The sequence below is a fragment of the Gallus gallus genome, chromosome 20 (genome assembly GCF_016699485.2).
Source record: "Gallus gallus isolate bGalGal1 chromosome 20, bGalGal1.mat.broiler.GRCg7b, whole genome shotgun sequence".
Taxonomy (NCBI): Eukaryota; Metazoa; Chordata; class Aves; order Galliformes; family Phasianidae; genus Gallus; species Gallus gallus.
The window spans coordinates 9,187,400-9,208,763 of NC_052551.1; the positions used below are offsets into that span (position 1 = coordinate 9,187,400).

The 21,364-nt window shown below is 46.1% G+C and overlaps 1 protein-coding gene across 2 annotated transcripts in view; it reads left to right on the top strand.

Moving 5' to 3' along the window:
- Positions 1-20,557, top strand: part of COL20A1 (collagen type XX alpha 1 chain) — a 43,124-nt gene extending 22,567 nt beyond the window's left edge. For both annotated transcript variants that reach the window (NM_001004392.3, XM_040650690.2), the window contains exons 20-40: positions 208-337; positions 633-689; positions 3,231-3,269; positions 4,893-5,031; positions 6,885-7,027; positions 7,404-7,513; positions 9,042-9,200; positions 11,059-11,136; positions 11,525-11,611; positions 13,651-13,704; positions 14,100-14,195; positions 14,695-14,748; positions 14,930-14,983; positions 15,323-15,376; positions 16,429-16,500; positions 16,882-16,917; positions 18,244-18,310; positions 18,530-18,718; positions 18,820-18,897; positions 19,548-19,703; positions 20,201-20,557. In NM_001004392.3, coding sequence (NP_001004392.3) covers positions 208-337; positions 633-689; positions 3,231-3,269; positions 4,893-5,031; positions 6,885-7,027; positions 7,404-7,513; positions 9,042-9,200; positions 11,059-11,136; positions 11,525-11,611; positions 13,651-13,704; positions 14,100-14,195; positions 14,695-14,748; positions 14,930-14,983; positions 15,323-15,376; positions 16,429-16,500; positions 16,882-16,917; positions 18,244-18,310; positions 18,530-18,718; positions 18,820-18,897; positions 19,548-19,703; positions 20,201-20,214 — 1,866 coding nt within the window. In that variant the 3' untranslated portion in view covers positions 20,215-20,557. The remainder of the gene's footprint in view (positions 1-207; positions 338-632; positions 690-3,230; positions 3,270-4,892; positions 5,032-6,884; positions 7,028-7,403; positions 7,514-9,041; positions 9,201-11,058; positions 11,137-11,524; positions 11,612-13,650; positions 13,705-14,099; positions 14,196-14,694; positions 14,749-14,929; positions 14,984-15,322; positions 15,377-16,428; positions 16,501-16,881; positions 16,918-18,243; positions 18,311-18,529; positions 18,719-18,819; positions 18,898-19,547; positions 19,704-20,200) is intronic.
- Positions 20,558-21,364: the final 807 nt, after the last annotated feature.

The window sequence follows — 21,364 nt, forward strand, 5'->3', positions numbered from 1 at the left end:
ATATTGAGGTCTTTACTTAGGAAAGCACTCTTCCCCTGGACACAATAGTTGTGATGGCAATGCATAGTCAGGCTCCCACGGTTTCCTTTTACCATTCCCTAACAAATGGGGATGCTGCCCTGGAACTCAGTGCTAGAAATCCTCAGAGCAGCCCCAGGGTGTGGATAAAAGCCAAACTCTGGGCTCTTTTTTTCCATCCTGCTGTAGATCATGGCTTCTGGGAAAAGCAGCAGTGTGACCTTGCAGCCACTGCTGCCCGATCGAGCCTACAAGGTGACGGTTTCTGCCGTCCACTACACAGGAGAGAGTGAGAGCACAACTGCAACGGGTCGGACGGGTGAGTGCATCCATCAGTACTTGCATCTTCCCCAGCTGTCATCTATCAGGCTTGGTGTAACCTCTCCAGGGGCAGCGCTGTCCTTCTTGTGCTGAGCTGTGGCTGTGGCCAAGGTTTTGCTCAGCAAATTGCAGAAAGCCTGGAAAAGGGAAAAAGCCTGCCCCGGTTTCTGCCCATCCCATGCATTATTGGCAGTTTCAGGATGAACGAGAAGGGTTGGTGACCATACGGGTCTGGAGCCAGGCGTCACTGCTCTGAACAGCAGAGCTCATACATGCACTGCTTTCTCTTTCAGCTCCTGTGATGTCTAAACTGCCTTCAATACGAGGATTTGTTCCGTCTAAGACAGAAGGTAAATCACCTCCCATAACGTCTGGCATTGGTATTTTTTTCCCAGTAACAAATAGCACAGTGTGGATCCCTCAGGACAGGCAGCAGTGGGTATGTCTCTTCTTGACAGATGCCTCTGGGTCCTGAGAATCTGTCCAAGGAGAGCCTGGATCCGCACAGCCTTATAAGCAGACTCACTGAGTAGAGAGTCTGGTAGGATATTTAAAGGGTTTCTGCACAACTTGACCAAAATGGAGCAAAGAGAATGATGACATGTTTTTAAATTAAAGTTCCTTGTAAAGCCCCTTATTAAATTTAATGAGCATATGTTCTCCTAGCTGATACAAAGCAAAATATGAAGTGGATTAAGGAGAAATGTTGAATTAGCAGGGTTATAAAAAGCTGTTAAGAAGCAAATATTAGAGTACATGTATTGTGGCATTAATGCCTTTTCCTGTCTATGTGAAATGATTCCAAACAAAACCTCAGCTTTAAAGTTTGTTGAGAGAAGCCAAGAAGGGAGAAGGAAGCAGATTAGATGAGAATGTTTTCGACTGTACCCAGCAAAGAAAATATCAGACTCAATTTTCTATGGCTTATTGAGGATATGTGCAGGTGTGCAGATCACAGAGGAACAGTCCTGTGAACCCTCAGCTGGAAAACAGTCATCCCATAGGGGTGATGGAAAATGTGGCATGTGTGGCTATGATAGCTGAAAAGACAACAGGAGAAATATTAAATTGTGTGTGTTTCATAAAAAGGGTTATTTGAAGGAGTGGAGATGATATGTAATAATACTGGGAATACTGTTGCAGCAAAAGAATCTGATTTTGATAAGCAGTCGTGTTACTGAGGGAAGTGGTCTGAGCTGTTGTGGGAGGGGATGTTGTACAGTAACTGCATTCATCTGGGACCTGGGGAGAAAAACAAAAAAGCAAAGAGAACAACAAGGCAGCAGGAATCCTATGCTGGGAGGTCTAGGAAAAATCTTCAAAGCAAAATGCAGGCTGTCACTGTCAGGGATCCTTCACCCTGACTCTGAGGTGCTCTGTGTAAGCTGAGCATTGCCAGATCAAAGAGCTGTGAGCAGTGAGAGTGCTGGCAGGGAGGTGAGAAGGGGCCTCCCCAACCCCCCAGCAAGGAAGCCGGATACCTGGCAAACAGGCAGGACTGCAGCCTGTCAGTGTGATGTTGGAGGGAATTATGTTTTCTTCATCATACTTCAGTTCTAAGCAATGCTTTGCATTTGGAAAGCTGTTCTGTTTCTGTAAGGGGAAGGCAAGGAGCAGAGGTATGGCTTGTAGACAGGCTTCAGCAGTCCCATGACCATCACTGCTTTGGGTGCCCTTTCTTTTTGCATATGACTCGATTATGAATAATTGTGTTGAATGACTTAGGAAGCTCAGCTGCCATGACGAGGATGATACCCCTCTGTTCTTAGAGAAGTCAGACAATTGTAAGCCCTGCATTTCTCATGAGGTATGAACTGGCACCGGTGTAAGAATAGCAATATAAAAGTTCTAACGAAGCCTCAGTAATGATCTACTGGATTCTGTTTTACTGGTGACCTAGAAAATCAGTTATGAAATAGCCCATCTTGTCAAGTGTCCTTGATTTTCAGGGGCATGTCTCATTTTGCATCAAGCATCCCCTTTGTCCCAGCTCCATCTGGCAGCCATGGCCTGGGATTTAAATGGCTGTAGATAATTGAAAGTAGCATTCGTGCACTGTTTTCTAAAGCACCCCCTCACCTGAACCATTTAAATGGGAGTGCTCATAACCGTGGTGCCTCACATTACAGCCTGTTCTCCCCAGCACCCCCTGATGCTGCTTTCTGCCTTGTGGCATATTAAAGGATTCCTCAAGTGAGTTTCTGACAAAGGACCTGCAAAACTTTGCCAAAACAATTTGTGTTTCTCAAGTGCAAAGAAGAGCAAAAAAAAATGGCATGCTACATGGGAAAACGTAACCGGAATGTTGCAATAAGTCAAAGCCAGGTCGTATGCCATACAAAAGCCACATCACTGCTCATGTGCAGCACTGCATCTTTCCTCCCTTTCTGGCTATTAGAAAAAAAAATAATCAGGTTGATGCTTGACCTTTTGTTGTCTTTTGAGTCTTAGGTGCAATATTTAGAATGAAGATATGCTTATTTATTTTCCAGCCTGCTAAGGTGCATGTTTCAGTAGAAGCACCGTTTAAAAAATAGTGTTTTGATCTCTGTTTCCAAAAAGAAGCTTGCAGAAAATGCTGTTCCCTTGTATTTCATATCACAAGGTGACAGATGATTCAGTGAAAAGAAAGTGATCATGAGGATGTTTGATGATGAATAAGATAAGGAAGAACTTTCATGTTAGCATAAACATAAATTCTCCCCCTCTCTCCATATATCTAAACGAGGCTCAGGCCAGACTCTGACTTAAGCTGTATAATGTTATAATAATCACTGTGTTTTGCTGTTTTTTCCATTGCTCATCCCATAGGAACTGCATCCATTTTGCTTTACTAATCCCCTACTCCCTTTCTTCCCTCATTTTTTTCTCCTTCTGTTCCATTCCCACAGCCTGTCCCCCCATCAGCTCTTCTGCAGGATCCGTACGAGGTACAGTATCACATCTAAACCTTCGCTGGGAATGTGCAAACAGTGTCTCATCTTGGCTTTTTTCGAGAAATATGCAACAGCTAAGCAAGGTGGAATTCTTTTCTTGCCCTGAGGGAAAGGGGAAAAGTCTGAGAACGAGATAGGGAAACACTCTTTATCAGGTAAGGCCTGAGACCCTTCAAATGCTGACACTGCAGACCACTTTTCAAGCTGAGGGAGAGGAAAAGAGAGAGCTATGGCTGCAATCCAAAATGGCTGGAGTGTATTCATAGGGTACGGATGACATGGGCTCACGGGCTGCTCAGCCAGGGCTTTGACCCTTGTCCTCACCTGCACACAGGGCAGTTGCTCTTCTCATCAGGGTTTGGGCTGTTACTGCGTGAGTCTGTCTCTGCTGCTTGAGCAATCTGCCTTTATGTGAATAATTGTTCACTAGGTGCAAGACAGAGGATGAGGGCACTTACTTGAGGCGTGGAACAGCCTGCTTGCTTCCTTGCTCCAGTGAATATACAAAGGAAAATGTGTGCAATGGGATGGGACCAAATGGGGTAGACAGGAAAAGGTGCAGCGGGGGATCGAGCTGCAATGGGTTGCATCTGACACACACGTTACTTAAGAGAATAATATTGTTAGGTTACAGTATGGTTATGATTGTGAACTGAGCTTTGTTGTCAGTCTTTACACCACTGTATTTCATGCACGTTTTAATGAAATGCCAGTGCCAGGAGCACCGTGTTGCAGATAAATGGCTCACAAGTGGGACATTCCTTTTGGAAAACTCCCCAGTATGTTGGGCAATGAAAAAAAGTGCTCTCTGGACCAACCTCTATGCGAAATAACCACTCAAGCCAAGCAACTGCAGATTACAGTAAATGGTGAAGGGGTGAGGGAATCCGAACTGAAAGGACCACATTGTAGTGAAGTTGTATCCCTCCATTTACTGAAGCATGAGCTATCTCCTTCAACCCGGGCTGCTGCAAACTGAGATAAAGTGAAAAAAAAAAGAATCCAATTTCAAGATCTTGTCTTACCAAATAGAATACTGAAATGAGAAAATGACTCAGAGCTTTAATGATGAGCCATGAAAGTGAGATGAAGCTGCATGAGCTGGACAGGCGATGTCAGAGATGTCAGGGAAGAACCTCTCTCTGAAGATCGCATAAGGCGAGTCAACCTCTGAGCGCCTCATGGAAATAGAGAGAAATGGAAATGCTCGAGTTTTAAAGTCCTTCCCCAGTTTTTCTGACTCTTACATATAAGGCATTTGAGAGCAGAAACGATTCCTTCCTGCCAGCAATCACTGGACAGATTCCATGTCTTTTAAAGATAATATTTTTTTTGCATCTATTGGAAATGAACTTTTTCTTTTTTGAGTAATTGGAGAATCACAGAATTTCTCACTCGTTTTTCATTCTGGAGATTTGAAAACAAAATTATGGAAGTCTTCACATTTAGTATATCTCTCTCCAAGGGGCTATTGCAGCAGTGGATGATACAGATGCAAACTGTTGCTGTGTTGAGGTCTCCATGCTAGCTAGAAGCTCATCCTACCTGCTCTGCCATCCCACTTTTTGAGGGGCAGTATTTCCTAACCACTTATTTTTCTGCTTTTCTTTGTTCCAGGATTTGATATGATGGAAGCGTTTGGCTTAGTAGAGAAGGAATACGCCTCCATTAAAGGAGTGGCTATGGAGCCATTCATATTCAGTGGCTCCCGCACCTTCACCCTGTTCAGAGACATTCAGCTCACCCTGAGGACCAGGTGGGAGCGGAGCTGGGGTGGGCGTTGTGCTCATCGTGGGTCCCTGTGCTCACACTGCTCACTGATTTGTGTGTGAATGACAAATCCCCTCTGGCAATGTCACAATGAAATTGTAAAGATTCAGCTAAACAGAATTGCAGGTAGACTGAGAAGAATGCCAGTTTTCCTTAGTATGTTCAGAAATCAGCCTGGCGTTGATTTTAAGATGGGTATGGAATATATCTCAGAAGTCAAGAGGACACAACGGGGGCATTCATTATTCATTTGTGTGCTGCCAAATGTTTTCATATGGCGAGGGTTTTCCATTTAGCACAATCCCTTTTTGCAGCAGTGTTGGTTGCTGTGAAGGACGTAAGGATTATATCACGTACAGACACTGCATGATTCTTTAGGCATTCTGTCCACAACCACGTACACTTTGGTTATGGCAGTTTGAGGTCGTGTCTTCATCTTCACTGCCTCCTCCCAGCATCTCTAGTTTGGAGGCAGAGCTTTGCCTTAGTAAATATTGGTCTCCTCGCTCCTATCAGCAGCTTGGGCTTTACTTGTTGAGAAGGAATAACCGCTGAGGGCTGTGGCCTGACCCTGTTTTCTCCATGGGTCCCGGAGGGCCAGGCTGCTCCCATGACCTCACTCATTTTTTACGACAATAAATCAGGAATGATCTGACTCTTGACATTCAGAGCTACTCTGTTTAAAGCCTAATTACTCAGGCACTGACTCAGTTTAATTTTCATTAAAGAAGCAAAGCTTCTTAGAGTACACAGAGTAGGAGAGATTCAGAGAGTTCTTTGGTCAAATACTCCAAAAACTGTGGGCAAGTCCTTTTGTTCAGCTGGCACATATTCCTTTCCAAGGACATCACTCCATCACAAGCAGAAAGAGAAATAAGAAGCCAATATTACTTATGAATCAGTCCTGAAATGATGCTTGATGAACTGTGTACATGCCCATGCAAATGTCTCATTTCACATCACAGATGTATTCCAGGCATAACCAACTTGACTTTCCGTGTTGCCTCACTGCATCCTCTCACTGTGCTCCCAGCGCTCTCTGAGGGGTTTGGCAGTGGCTGGAGAGGAAACTGTGCTGTGCCAGGAGCTGCTGATGGGCTTTGTTGCATGCCCACGAGTTCTAGAGCCGAGCTCAGATTTTGCAGCTGGGCTATGGGGGCTTTCTGGGAGCTCCATGCTTATCCCTGAAGGGCAATTCTATTGATTTCTGCCAAGATTTACCCTGGGGTACACAACCACCTTTCCTCTTCCTTTGGAAGGGGTTGCTCGGGAAGAGTTTTGGAGCATGGCAGGAAGTCTGATATTTAGTAAGCTTTGCTGCGAAGAGCACAAGGGCTGCCTGTGGTGCTCCCTAGGGCAGCTCTGGCAGTGATGGGCTGACACTGCCTCCTCCACCAGGGTGCAGCTCTCAGCTCAGGCACTAACAGCCTGAGAGGGATGCATAACGTAAGGCTGGGCTCTCTCATGGCGTATCATATTCAAACCCCATGAGTGAGGCTTTTCTAGGCTCTTCTTCCCAAGAAACACAAGAGAGCCCCTTCTGGTTGGATATTAGGAGGAAGTTTTTCACACAGAGGGTGGTGATGCACTGGAACAGTTTGCCCAAGGAGGCTGTGGATGCCCCCATCCCTGGAGGCATTCAAGGCCAGGCTGGATGTGGCTCTGGGCAGCCTGGTCTGCTGGTTGGTGACCCTGCACATAGCAGGGGGTTGAGACTAGATGATCATTGTGGTCCTTTGCAACCCGGGCCGTTCTAGGATTCTGTGATGCTCTCGGATGTTATCTGCTGGCATGTGCTGCTTTAAGCCACCAATGCTTCCTTGGCTTGTCTCTTTCCAGCGATGTCCACCTCTTTGCCATCCCACCCGAGCACACCATCAGCATCCTCCTGCGCCTCCTACCTGACACCCCCAAGGAGCCCTTCGCTGTGTGGCAAATAACCGACGAGGACTTCCAGCCCCTCCTTGGTGTTAACCTTGACCGTAAGGTTTCATGTTGAATGGGTTACATTCAGGTATCTGCTAACATTTCTGCAGGCAGCAGAACTCATTTTGGGATTCACTTGGGAAGTGCGGTGGGTTTATGGGCTTTGTTGTGCAGCTGCAGTTTTTGGCCGACACCACATTTTAAAGGCTTCCTAATGCAATTAAAAGCTGTATTTTCATTGTTATTCTACTTGTAGCATGCTCCTTATTTTTAGCTGTTATTTTTGTTTTCCATTGTTTAGACGTATTTGATTGCGATGCATGAGATTTTTTCACAAGGTTAAGGCTATTTATTTTCTGTTGCTCAGTATGTGGGTGAAATCAAACTCTCTTTGAATTCTAAAAGCTGTTATTTGTCCTATTTTCCCTGTAGCCAGTAAGAAAACCTTGACCTATTTCAATCATGACTACAAGGCTGATTTGCAGGAAGTCTCCTTTGACCAGCAGGAAGTGAAGAAGATATTCTATGGGAGCTTTCATAAGGTCCTTATCAATAGAGGGAGAAATGTAGCTCACGATCTCATCCACTCTGAGACTATTATGCCATCAATGTGCATTGTTCAAAGCGAGGAATGATTATAAGTGCTTTGCATCCAGATTGCCATGGAGTCAGTGAACCTTTTTCATATGCTGAACATTTTAATTGTAGACTTTACAATTATATAGGTTCATCCTATGTGTAAGACACGTTTCCCACATATTGATTGCTTCTTAGAATGCACTGCATGTTTATGCATTTTTAAAGTGCTAATGAGGATGGGTAAATTATAGTCACACATGGTGGCCATTATTTTTGCATATAATATGTGGTAGCAACATGAAATGGCATCAAAATAAAATACACAAAGTGTATACCAAATTTTTCCTTTTACATGGTGTGCATTTGCCATTTCAGTACTAATTTGTATCGCACGTTTAGATATTTGCTTTACTAAAGATACAGCCTCCCTGCACAAATCATATAATTTACTGTATGGGAACATTTTATGAACTGTGCACTCCTCCAAATCCTTCCCCTTTATTATTTCCATCCCCAGCCAGTTTATTTATGGGCATGTGCCCTCATTCCCTTCTGGTGTGATGTGCTGGTCCCCATGACACACAGTTATAGAGAAAAGCTCAGGCTTGTTTTCTGCAGAACCACCATCTAGGAACTCAGTTCAAGTCACCCAGACCCCTCAAAACTGAATGAAATCTGTGAAATGTAATTGTTTCGTGTTAAATTTGTGCAAGAAAAATATTCTTTTCCCCCAGACATCATTACCATTATCATTACCATTGCTTCAGTCATAGTACAGTAATGCTGCGTCTGGAGAACTGCACTAGAAAGTGGTAAGAGGAAAGGCTTCAAGTACCTCAAGCCTTGGAGTCTCTTCCTTACTGGGGGAAAAAAAATAGGGTTATTTTTATTACAGTATAGTTTGGATTGGCTTCCCACAAAGTAAGATGGACACCATGAGGGAGTTGTTAACTGGAATGGACTGAGATGGAGAGAGTTATAGGAGAGGTCTCCTGGCAGACTCCTTCCCTTTCCCCATAGGAGCTCTTATTTTCAGGTCTTGAAAAAAAACAAAAAATTTGGAACATCAAATATTTTTTTTATAATTTGGGCATTTGGTGACATTTTAGTGCTGGAGGGAAGGAAAGGATGAAGTCTCATGAGAAATCCATCTGATCTCTTATAACTTTTGGGGTTTTTTTTGGCTGTCTGTATCCTCAGAGCAAAGGTATTCCACCCAGATGAGCAATAAGCTCTTTCTAACAGTATTTACATTATACAGCTGGTTCTGAGAACTGAATTACTCAGAACTGGGACTCCAGAAAGGCTTTGCCCAAGGAGAGCTGAGCTACAGCAGGGAACCACCAGGGAATGGTGCTGCTCACTCTGTCCTTTTGCTCACAGAAACCACATCATGTGTAATAATACCAGCACCAATCTGGGAACTGGGCAGAAGGTGTTTAAAAGCTCCCTGCCCCATTGCAGAGGTCCAACCTTGGTCTTCCCACCCAGGTGCACCTTGCAGTGAGCCTTTTCAAGATCAAGCTCTATCTGGACTGTAAAAAAATAGCAGAGAGACCCATCAACACTGTTGGCAGCATCTCCACCGCTGGCTTCATCATGCTGGGAAAAGTGACGCGGACCAGAGGGCCCAGGAGTGGATCAGCATCGGTGAGTGCCCGGAGGTGCCTGCTTTGGAAATTGGGGGGTTAAATGTGAAGCTAGTTGGGCAGATGGAGGGTTGTGCCAGCCTCACCGTCCTCGCTCTGACAGCCTCCAACAGCAGCTGTGACGCAGGGCTGTGTGCTGATCCCACTGATCTCTGCGAGTTAATGAGCTTTCCTGGCGTGGGGATTCTCCTCCTCGCCTCCTACCTGGGTTTGAGGTCTGGGCTCGGGGCCCAGTACTGAATGCTGGAAGCACAGACCCTGCCCTAGCAGGCAGCAGCAGGCAGCAGGTATAGGGAACTGCTTTGGAAGAGAAGGTTGTGCCATCAGCCCTCACTGAGTGGCACTGGGAAATGCCAGGTCTGGAGGTGCCTCAGTCTCCTGTGTGCTTGGGCTTGGCAAATGGTGGCCAAATAATCTTCAGTACAGGGGCTCCTTGTCAGCTGCTGTGTGAATTAAAGCAGTCCAATGCTCAGTACCAGCCTGCAGGCACTTCCATGCTGCACTGCACAGCACCCTGCGAGAGGACAGAGCAAGGGAAGTGTGGGTTCCACGCCGTGCCTTGCAACAGCCCCATGCATCACTTAAAATGCAAAACCACCCCTGCATGGCATTGCTCAGGAGCCTGCTGCCACGTTTCCTCCACAAAACTGGAATGTTAAATATGTGCAGAACGAGGAGGAATTGCTCAGTGAGACTGTAGGAAATCATTCATGACTGTGAAGCTTTTACTCCTGGGTTCTGCTTTTAGGTCTAAAAATGTAGAGGGAAACAGCCCAGCCACTGATTTGCAGCTTCCCTTGCCTCAGAGCAGTGCAGTCAGAACAGTTTGTCCCACCCCCAGCTGCCTGGTCCTGCAAAGAGCAATGCAAAAGTCTGGGGTGCACCAGGGAAAAGCGGGTATTGGAGTCACCTGTGAGCAGTGATGACATATGACAAACCAGGGCACAATGGGATTCAAGCAGTATTTTCTGAATATGTGCTGTGGCAGTTTAGATGGATCACAAGCCTGTCAGAAAAGAGCCTGAGCTCTCCCTCTCCCTCCCAAACTCTCCTTGCTCACAGCTCAGCCAGACAGATGCAGCTGACTAATGAGCAGCTTCGTGCTGCCTCTGCTCCTATTGCTTTTCAAGCCCAGCATAAGGCTCACGTCCTCCACAGCTCTGCTGCCCTTGAGAAGATGGAGCATCTCATTACTGCTTATCATGGAACCTCATTTAATTTGAGATACCTTTAAATGCTGCTTGGTCGAGGAGGCTCACCTGTATCTGTGATGCGCTCCTCAGCTGTGCAGCTTAAACGCACGGAGCAGAATTAAAAACAGAGGAGAAATGGTGCTAAGGAAAGCAAAAAAAAAAACCCACCTCTCTGCCTCGTCTTCTGTTTTTGGTTTGCTTTGTGCAGTGTGTGCTGCTGTGTTCATCACGGAGGCAGTGGTTGGGAGGGATGTGGTGTAGGCAGGAGGGGTTCCTGGGAGGGAACACAGCTCTCCTGGGAGCTGCTGCCACTTTTCCTCTTAGGTACATTCCTCTGAAGGGGGAAATGCAGACAGCAAAGTTTGTTTTCACGTTTTGGCGGTGCTGAAGCCCAATTACCTGAGGACCTGCCTGCTGCCATGGGATGGTGTGAACAACCAGAGAGGTGGCTTTTTCAGGGGTGAGGCTGCAGGGTGGCTTAGCAGGGCACAGAGCTGCGGCTGCTTTGTGTGTCACGGCTTTTTTGGTGCAGTTACAGCTGGGAGGACCACACACGGAGTCCGCCAAACCACCACTAAGCATTATTTTTAGCACATGGTGAGCTTTGGCGGTGCAGCCTGTGTGCCACTGCCACCTTCTCATCAAAGCCTCTTCCCTTCCCCGCAGTTCCAGCTGCAGTCATTGCAGGTTGTGTGCAACAGCTTAGGGGCGGAGGAGGACCGATGCTGTGATCTTCCTGCATTGGTAAGATGATGTGAGGTTCTCTGCTGGGTGGGATGAAGCTGGGCACGATGGCACAGGAGTGACACCGCAAATCTTTTTCATGGGCAAGAGGGAAACCACTTTTTTGTCATCTCTTGGGAATGTTACCTGGGTGTATCTTGGAGAAGGGAACCAAAGAGCATGTTTTGTCCCACCGTGTCTGCTTCAAAAGGCAAAATCTCAACACAGCACATATCCCAACTGCCCTGAGCTCACCTGAGCCCCCTGGCAGCCCCACAGCTCCACTGCCACCTCCCAGCCCCAGGGCAGTGTCTGTGTTTTTTTTCCCCCAAGATTGACTTCTGAAGCGCTGCCATTACTACCTGTCATTCATCCCACTCTCACTGCTCATGTCTTGTTGTTTTTTCAGAGGGATGAGGAGAGCTGCCCCACCATAGCTCCTGCCTGCTCCTGCACTTCTGGCCGCCCGGGCTTGCCAGGTCCTCCAGGTCCCCCTGTAAGTTCACCCTTTGAGCATATTGCATGCCTTATTTCATGCTGTTTGTGCACCTCAGCTCCATGGGGCTCTGTGACCCATCTCCTGCCTTCATCCCAGGCTAAAGCAGTTCCTCATTGCCCAGCACAGACCCCAGAGCTTTGTTTCTCTGTGCATGCTGTGGCATTTTGGGAGTGCAACAGCTGCAGCTGGGAGCAGGCTGAGCGTGCCTGAGTGCTGCAGTAATCCTCTTAGGAGGGGAGGACGGGCCACCTCGGTGTGTGTGTGCACGCAGAGATTTCATGGATCAGCGGCTATGAAACTCTTTGTAAATGACAGAAAAAAAGCCCACCTCCAAACATACAAAATCTGGATTCTCTGTTAAGCAGGAAGGCCGATAAGTGTCTGCACAAGTGGGTGATGTATAAAGAAAGGGGAGATCTGGGGAAGTGGCAACAGCCACTAAGAATGCAGCGTGCCCCAGGAAGTGTTTCAGATAGACACTATGAGTGGTTATCAAAAACACCCCACATTGTGGAGAAGAAAGTGCTATGTGCACACAACAGCCAAATCTGACAGCCTGTCCAGAGCACCCCATTTTGGCCACTCCTGGTGCTTTACTCCTGGAAATTGTAGAATCATAGAATGGTTTGTGTTGGAAGGGACCCTTAAAGCCCATCTGATCCAACCCCCCTGCAGTGAGCAGAGGCAGCCACAGCTCCATCAGGGCTCAGAGCCCCTCCAGCCTGACCTTAGGTGTCTCCATCACTGGAACATCCACCACCTGTCTGAGCAACCTGTGCCGGTGTCTCACAGCCTTCATTGTGAAAACCTTTTTTCCGTATACCCAAACTAAATTTCCTCTTTTATTCTGGAGCCATTTCCCCTTGTCCTATCACACAGACCCTGCTCAAGAGCCCATCTGCTTCTTTCTTACAGCCCCACTGTAGATACTGAACCGAGGAACACTGCGGGTCTCCTTGCTCGAGTGAGGAGGCTTCAGCTAACTGCTCACACTGCTGTGGTTTCACTGTGACTTCAGTGCCACGATTTGCAAGCTCCTCATTGCAGAGCAATTACACGCTCATTCCGGTGGAAGTTTAATTACACGGCGCACTCCACTATCGCAGTGTGCTTCAATATCCTAAGTGCATAATTAGCAGCTTGCATTGCCCTGTGGTTTAAACATCTCTGCAGTACTACTATTTAAAAAGCAGGATTCTTTCAAGCATTAGAGAAAATACAGCTCTGACACACAACCATGTCCTCACACCATCAAACCCTTGCTAATTTGCTGCCCTTACAAGAGCACTCACTGCTACTTGTTAAAGTCCTTTTACTGAAGGCTGGCAAGGCTGCGTCACTGTCCTTAATGGGTGTTTTTAACCAGACTCAAATGAAATGAGCTTCTGGGTGCTTCTGGAAGAGCCTTTTCCAAAGCTCCCTGTAATTCTTAATCCAAATCCATTGTTTTTTTTTTTTTACCATCAAGAATAGAAACTTTCAGATTAAGTTCACGTGGTATTTTAAGTTCACAAGTTCACACAGCATTGGCTTGTGCCAGAAGATTATTTCTCTCTCTGATCCAGCGGTTCTGCAGATGCAGAGCTGAGCTGGGTCTCCTCAGCACTACTTTCTGGCCCTCATCCCAGAGCCTGTCCCTTCTCTTGGGTATTGCAAACACCAGACTTGTCCCAAAGGACAGCAGGCAGGAGCCCCTCCTTAGTTCTTCTCTATGTTCATATGTGATCCCTTCCCCACTGGCTGCCCCAGCATGGATTTGCTGGGAAGTTGGAGGGAGGAGGTTGAAGATGTTGAACTTCATCTCTCCTTGCTGAAGGTGATGTGCTTTCATGGAGGGGCCATGCTGTCCTTTTCCCTCTCTCTTCCCCCTTTGCTGGATGACTCAGTTTATTTTCTCTTTGTCCTTATTTCCTGCTTCTTTGGAGGGACATCTTCCATTGTGTGCAGAGCAAAATGCACCAGTGTCCTTCTGGCCCTGTTTGCACTGCTGTAAGGATTACGATGTTAATAACAGCAGCTCTGTGTCTCGCTGGCAGGGCAGCCCTGGGAGGAGAGGACCACAAGGCGAGCAGGGGGAGCCGGGCCCCAAGGTGAGTCCTGGAGCTCCTTGTGGAGTGATGCATTGAGAAGGATGGGATCACGTTATTAATTAAACGCTCAATTGGACTCTGGGAATTGAGGTGATGGGCTTGATGAAGCTGAATTAATGCCAGTTTTGTGGTCAGCAATGTTCTTGGAAGCAGCCTCGATGGGAAATGGTTGGTCTTTGTGCTGTGCTTGCTGCAGCCTTGTCATTTTCTCCTATCGAAGATGCATCTAAACTTTACACCTAAAAGGCTGCTGAGGTTGCTGGAGACCTCCCCCTGTCCTGACTTCATCTTGAATCCCATGGACTGTTCATGCTGACTCAGGCCATGCAGTGCAGCCCATGTGGAGGGCAGGCTCTAATTGCTTTCTTTCTTTGATTTCATATCTTTGGCTTTAGGGTGAACCAGGCCCACCTGGAAAAGTGGGACCAGCAGGTCCTAGTGGCCAGCAAGGCTCCCCAGGTTCCCAAGGAATCACAATTCAGGGCCCTGTGGTATGTCATCTCTTCCATTGCCTTTGTTCATCTCCTGCTCTTTGCAGCTGGAACACGTCTCACAAATCAGTGTCTCAGCAAAACCCCCAAACCTGATCTGTGTATTGACATCACCCCCATTAGCAGCTAGACAGCTGCACTAGAGAGATGGTAATATTTTTTTCATGGTGATGAGTCCTTACATTCAGTCATTCTGGCAAAGGACTGCTTTTGTCCAGACTGTCCCTTGTGTGCCTCTAATGAAAACAAGCCCAGTGCAGTCTTCAGGCACGTCTCTTTACAGTGATCATCATTACTTGGCAAGGAGTGGAGGTGGAGGCTGCTGCACGCTTGTCTGGGATGACAGAATCCCCATGAACGTGCTGTAGCTGCAAAGCTCCCTGTATAGCATCACAGAGAGCAGCAGCAGCACTGTGGGGTGTGAGCATGCAGCAGCAGGACTCTCCTTCCTTTAAAAGATGCTGCAGTGTTTGACTGTGTGCTTCTGTTTTAATCCAAGGGACCACCAGGTATTAAAGGAGAGAAAGGAGACACTGGAAGTCCTGGCATGCAGGTAACGGTAGACACTTCCCTTTTAATTGTATTGAAGATCTGTCCATTTCTCCCAGTAATTAATTAAAGCAAGCTTGAAAAGCCATAGTGTTGTCCCTATTGCCTTCTCATTTCCTTTGCTACAAGATGAAGTAGGACAATGATAAGCAGATGCCAACTTTACCAGCAATTCTGATTTACAGGGCATTCCTGGTGTGCAGGGAGCTCCAGGCAGAGATGGTCTTCAAGGTGCAAAGGTAAAATGCATCAGTCACCCCCCAGTTCTCACACAGTGCTGCCTAAAATCCAGATTGGATCCAAACATCCAGCTCTCCTAGTGCACTCAGTGCATAAGTGAATGATATTTTCACAAATCTGGAAGAAATGGAGGAAAAAAAAGCAACTATTGGATCATCTCGTGTTTGGCCAAATCTGCATGGCTGATCAGGTGCCAACCTTCTTGCCTGCCTGGCAGATATATTTTTACTCATTTCTGACAAGCTCCCATCAAAAGCAGCACAGGGAGAAACCACCTCACTGCTTACTGTGTCTCTTTGAGTTCCCTTGTTAATACTGGACTGGATTTGGTTTTGCAGGGGGTGAGGGGACTGGAAGGCACAGCTGGGCCCCCAGGACCTCCTGGACCAAGGGTGAGTACAGGAGCAATGCGGATCTGTTTGAAATCTCTTCCTCAGAAGGAGCTTGGGATAACTGCTGTCATCCAGAGGTGTCTGGGCAAACCCTCTTCTTGGGTTGTCACAAGGGAATATCCTCACACGTATTGCAGAAATCCACTTTCTCTGCCACTGTCTCACGGGTTCTTAAGAAATAAAGAGAAAAAGCCTTCAGCTTGCCTCTTGGAGGCAAATGGAACCTATTTACTGCTGCGTTTGCATTAAATCCCATAGCAGCTGTGGTAAGGTATCTATAGCGAGGGCCACATTCAGCTCCTGACTTGGACTTGCTTATCCTGGGAAGACAGGGAGCCAGGGCTGAACCTCAGCTTTTAAATGTGAGGAAAGCACTGCAGCCTTTGGACCAGGCTCTGAAAGATGGCCTGGTGCTGCCTTAAAGTTTTCTTTCTTTCATTTTCCACTGATCTAAAGAGCTATTAATCTCCATTGAGCTTAAACATAACAGCTGAAAAAAACTACAAAAGCAAGTATTTTTAGTGCTTTTTTGCCTTATTTTTTTCTTCCCCATATGGCTCCAAAAGGCACAGAAACTTCTCAAAGAAGAGATAACCAAAGAAGACTCTTTCCAATCTCTAATCTACAGTTGCTATTGTAAAGACTTAGCAGCAAAACACAGGTCTTAAAGGGGAAAAAAAAGCAGTGGCATGGTATTAGCAGGCTGAAGAAAAGGGTTATGCTCTAGGCTGTGCCTAAATCTGAATGTGTAATGAAGGATCTAAAGCCAGTAGGCTAAAAATCACATTGCAGTTTGTTGGCAAAACTCAGCATTGCTGGCTTGACAGTAGCTGAGACAGTAATAAGAAATGATGTGAAGATGACGCATACGTGATACACTCTTAACATTGTGCTCATGGCTGGATGAGGTACTGACATAAACCTTAAGGCAGCAGTGCTCTTGTTGGAGTCCTCCAAGCTCAAACTGCTGGTGCCCCTGGAGCTGCAAGGAGATGTCAGTCAGAAAGAGAACAGTGGGACTTTCATCTTTGTCTTGTAATTGATGTCTGCAGGGTTTCCAAGGAGTGACAGGCTCCCGGGGCAGCAGTGGAGAGAAGGGACCTCCAGGTGATGTTGGGCCAACAGTAAGTAACTGAGCGTGGGTCTCAGAGAAGGCCAAGGCAGGAAATCATTGCGTGTAAGCAAGCTGCTCCCATGGTAGTTCTTCCTCAGCATCTGAAGGAGAGTTTAAATTCACACTCACCCTTCACATGGATGTGTAAATCCTGAGCTTATATCTGTGGAATATCTTTGTTGATGGTGTTCCAGCACCTTAAGCACGAACAGAAAACATTCCTATGAGCTCACAGTACTTTTAGTCATTTTCATAAGGTCAAGGGAAGTACAAGTGTGTGGGAAACAAATCTTGGGCTCCACGTCCCGCTGATGTAACCTGCATCCCCACTGACCTTCTGCTTTCTCCTCCTCTCCCTAGACCGTGACTTTTCCTTTTGTTTTCCTCGCAGGGACTACCAGGTCCAAAAGGAGAAAGAGGAGAGAAAGTGAGTTTTCCTGGTGCTGTACGTCAAGCACTCGAAAGAGTGGATGTGGTAATCTGCTTGGCAAGCTATGCTTACATGTGAAGACCTTTACAGAGCAGAATAACATAATGTACCAAGGGCTCGTTGCTTTCTGTTCACCTGCACTGGCTGTTCTGACGGGTGTGAATAATGAGCTGCTTAGTACCAATTGTAGTAGCAAAGAAGAAAAGCCAATTGAAAATCCATCCTTTGCTGAGAAGTCAAAACCAAAACCACTCAGTTTCACTGAGGGTTTGTTTTGTTTTGTTTTAAATGTGTGGCATAAGGCTGGGGCTCACTTCTAACAAACCTGTGCCACACTCGGGTACAGAGCCCCTGAGGTCAGGAAAGCAACGCTGTCTGTGAAGGTTCTTCTATTGTCAGAGGAGGTTTTGTTCATCTTGGCTTACATTTAAAAAGAAATCCTATATTTTTCTAGGAGTCCAAGTCTGCTTGCCAATATTCAGTTAAGTGAATTAAGCTTCAGACAGGCGCAAGCTGCTTTTCACAGACTGCTTTTCTTCTTTTGTTTCAAGTGAATGCCCCAGCATTATAATTTTTAACACCGTCCTCCTTCCATTTCCAACAGCTTTTCCTTTTCTATATATATAGATATGTATATTTCTTTTCAGTGGAACTTTCCTTTTTAACTCCCTTGAGTGTAGTGCTAAGCTTTTGTTTAAGCTTGGTAATCTGCACGGTGGTCCACACAGAGATGGACAGTTTAGAAATGGTTCTGGAAGCATTCACGGTCTTCGCTATGAATTTTCATGAAGAGACTCATTTTTTAAGCAGCTTTTTTTGCACTTTTGTCCCTGCGTTACTAAAACTTTCCAAAGAAAAACCTCAGATGTCATTTATTTTGAGTTTAATAAGGATAAGAATCAATATTCATAAAAGATTGAGACAAAGATAGGATATTGTAATATCTGATTGCGTTAAATGTTTTACATATCACAGAATATTGAGTTATGCACTGCCTATCTGTTTTGATGAAATTTGAGAGGGAAATTTACTCTCCTTTTTTTTGGTAGCTTCAGTAATTATATCAATTCAGTCTAGGCTTTTTGATGTGTGGGAGAGGAGCAATTATTGATGCTTCCCAATTACAGTTTTATGGTGTTGGAGCTTTGTAATAAATAAATCAAGAAAATGCATTTCATAGCAATTAATGTCTCAGTAACACAAGCTGACAGAAGGAAAGGGCAGAAAGCTATCCTGCATTGTGATATTGATCCTTTCTACAAGATATCAATGAAGACATGAATACTTCCTTCTCTAAAACAGAATTGTAATGCTTCACTTTAGGGGGAACCACAGTCCTTGGCCACAATTTACCAGCTCGTTAGCCAGGCTTGTGAGAGGATGATCCAGAGTGAGTATAACCACCCTGAGCTTGTTTTGATGCTTCTCCAGCAGCAGTGGACAAAAGCACGGGGGAAGATGGCATGAAGCTGTAGTGAGCCAGGGATCCCCTCTGTCCTGTGCAATGCGTGGTCCCACCACATTGTCCCGTCCATTGGTTTCATTGGGTGGTTTTAGCACAGAGACTTTTGTGCCCTTGCAAAGGTTCCTTTCTGTCTTGCCTTCTCAGGTCATGTGTTGAAATTTGACTCATTCATTCATGAACATGCAAGGAAGCCGGTTCCTGTTTGGGAAGGAAGACTGAAGCCAGGAGAGCCAGGGTCACCAGGTCCTCCAGGTCCTCCAGGGAGCAATGGAGAAAAAGGAGAAAATGGCCTCCCTGGTCAGACAGGAAAAGATGGGTATCCTGGAGAAAGAGGTATGGGCGGAAGTGCTTATAAGCATGTTCACCTCAACACCGAGGAAGAGCCTGTTGGGGAGACTGCAGTGAAGAGCCACTTGTCTGTGTTCTGTGATTAGGTGCCCCAGGACCCAAAGGAGAAAAAGGCATGGCTGGAGCCAATGAGGAAGGGATCCAAGGACCCAGAGGAAGAACAGGTAAATACTACCTCTCTGTATTGACCATGTGAGGCTGCCAGATTCAAAGCTTCTTCAACTTTCGGACCACTGTGCTGGGACTGACCGACATCCCATCACAGCACTTTGGATAGTTCCTCTCTGCTCAGATAGGAGACCATTCCTCTCTTCTTTGGTACCCATTCTTAGGGTAATGATGCATTTTAAAGACTTGAGGTACATCCAGAGAGTGTTATTGCATTTTTGCATGCAAGACCAGATGCTCAGGAGATAGAAACTCTTCAAAAATTCAGCTCATGGAACACAAGAGTTTTTGAGTAATCTGTTAGGATTTGGTGTGCTCCTCCATCCTGATCCTTTTCACTTGAACTCAAGAGGAAGTTTACCACTGACTGTGAAGTCACAAAAACAGTGACTCCAAGGTAGATCCCAGAGTTAATGTGTTTTCTATGTTGACACACAGGTGGGCTTTCTTGTAACCAGCTAGGGAAGCTAGGTACTTTTAATTCCAAACAGAAGACCTCTAGTTACCAAGATTCAGAAGAGTCCAAACTTCTTCCCCAAAATAAAGAAACAGTACTCAGAGAATGATTTGTCATGTAGGATGGGGAAAGTATAGAAGTGTTACAACGAAGCTGTGGATGTGCTGTGGCTTACAGCTTCTTCTTTAGGCCCACCAGGAGAAGTTGTGCTGGGGAAACCAGGCCCAAAGGGCTACCCTGGGAACACCGGTCCTCAAGGTTTTCCTGGTGTCAGAGGACAGCCTGGGCAGCCCGGATACTCAGGGGGCTGTGATGTCTCTGGATGCTATGGGCCAGGTAGAAGAGGTAAGTCCTGATAATTTAAATGCAGAAGTTATGATTTTAGAGCTCTTTGCTCTGGTTACTTCCCTTAAACTAGGCAGGGACCTTTGTTCATCCTTCAGACACTGTCAGTCCTGCAAGAGCCTCTCTTGCAAAGCAATCAGGATGATTCATCTGCAATTAGCCTATTAATGTGGATAACAGCCAGCTCAATTGGCTACTCCTCAGCCATCCATCATAGATTAACACATAATTGCAGTAGTAGCGAGCAGGTGGAGTGATCTTGGTTATCTTCAGTCCTTAATGCCCCTGACAATGTTTCCACAATGGGTAGAGAGGAATATCTCAGTTCCTGCATATGTATTCCATGGAGGCTCAAAAAGCCCTGGAAAACAAACTTGCTGGCACTGGACAAAAGATTTTAAAGGGGAAAGAATTCATTCTGCAGCATTCCTTCTCAGTACTTGCTTTACTCTGCTTTATTCTCTTGCTCAGTAGCCTTACCTCATTTCCATGCACAGATTTCATTCCCTGATGGCCGATGTGGAGGCAGCTGAGGACAGTTCTCTGCCCTGGAAATCTCTGGGTAAAAGCTCCAAGAGAAGCAGCAACCCGAACATCCAATGTGTTTGTGCTTTTCTTATTTCCCACCATTTCTATATGGACATATCAATCAAACGAAGCCAATATCAAAGCCACCAAAACAGCCTGATGAGTCTCAGCCATCCACTGTTTTTCAGTGCCGGACACCTGCAGTATTCAAATTCACATTGTGTGTCCTACAGCAAGGCACACAGCCAGAGCTCCAGGCTGACAGACTCGTAAGAAAAAGAAATAATGCATGGAAATGCTCCGAAATAACAGATTTTTTGCCCATTTGTCTGCTTGTGGTTTATTTTAGTCACTTGTTATTCTGCATCCCCAGCACAGAGAAAAACAGCACCTCATGCCCAAAGATGTGAAAATCCACTGGAGCAAAACAGTGTTTTCTGTTGCTTGACAAGGTAACAAAGCCTAGCACCATTTTGGCTGTTTCTACTTTTGGCAAATGGCTGATGGCTTTCTTGCAGTGGTGCTCTGTGCAGAAGCACTGCAGTCAGTGCAGTCATCTTCCTGTGATGTGACAAACCCCACCTGCAGCCTTCCTTTCTGGGGTCTGATAAGTGCCCTAGGTCGGGCAGGGCACAGCCATGCACTGCGAGGAGCTGGAGATCAACCCACTGGGCTTTCCCACCTTTACCTGCTGCGATCTGATTGGCCATTTTGCATTTGATCAGGTAGAATATTGAATCGTTCCGATTCTCACTTATCCATCTGACATGGAGGTAATTGTGATGTTATGCTCTTTTCCTTTTGTGAGCCATTTTCTGATGTGGATCCAAACTGCAGATGCTGATAAAAAGTACCTCCAGCTTCACAGTCAGGACTTTGGGCTGCCTTTCTGCTTCTGTCCCCCACTCCTTCCATCACAATCAATTTGAATGTTTATCCCTTAGCTTAATGCATTATGTGGCATGCATTAATTTACACGCAGGGAGTTTCTGCATTCTCAGCTGGCTATCAAACCTCATACCTGCAGACACTGGCGGATGCAAAGCAACGGGCAGGAAAGGCAAGGAAACCAAAGGGGTACCCTGCACTGTAGAACTTAAAATCGACCCCATCAAACACCCACTAATGGAGAA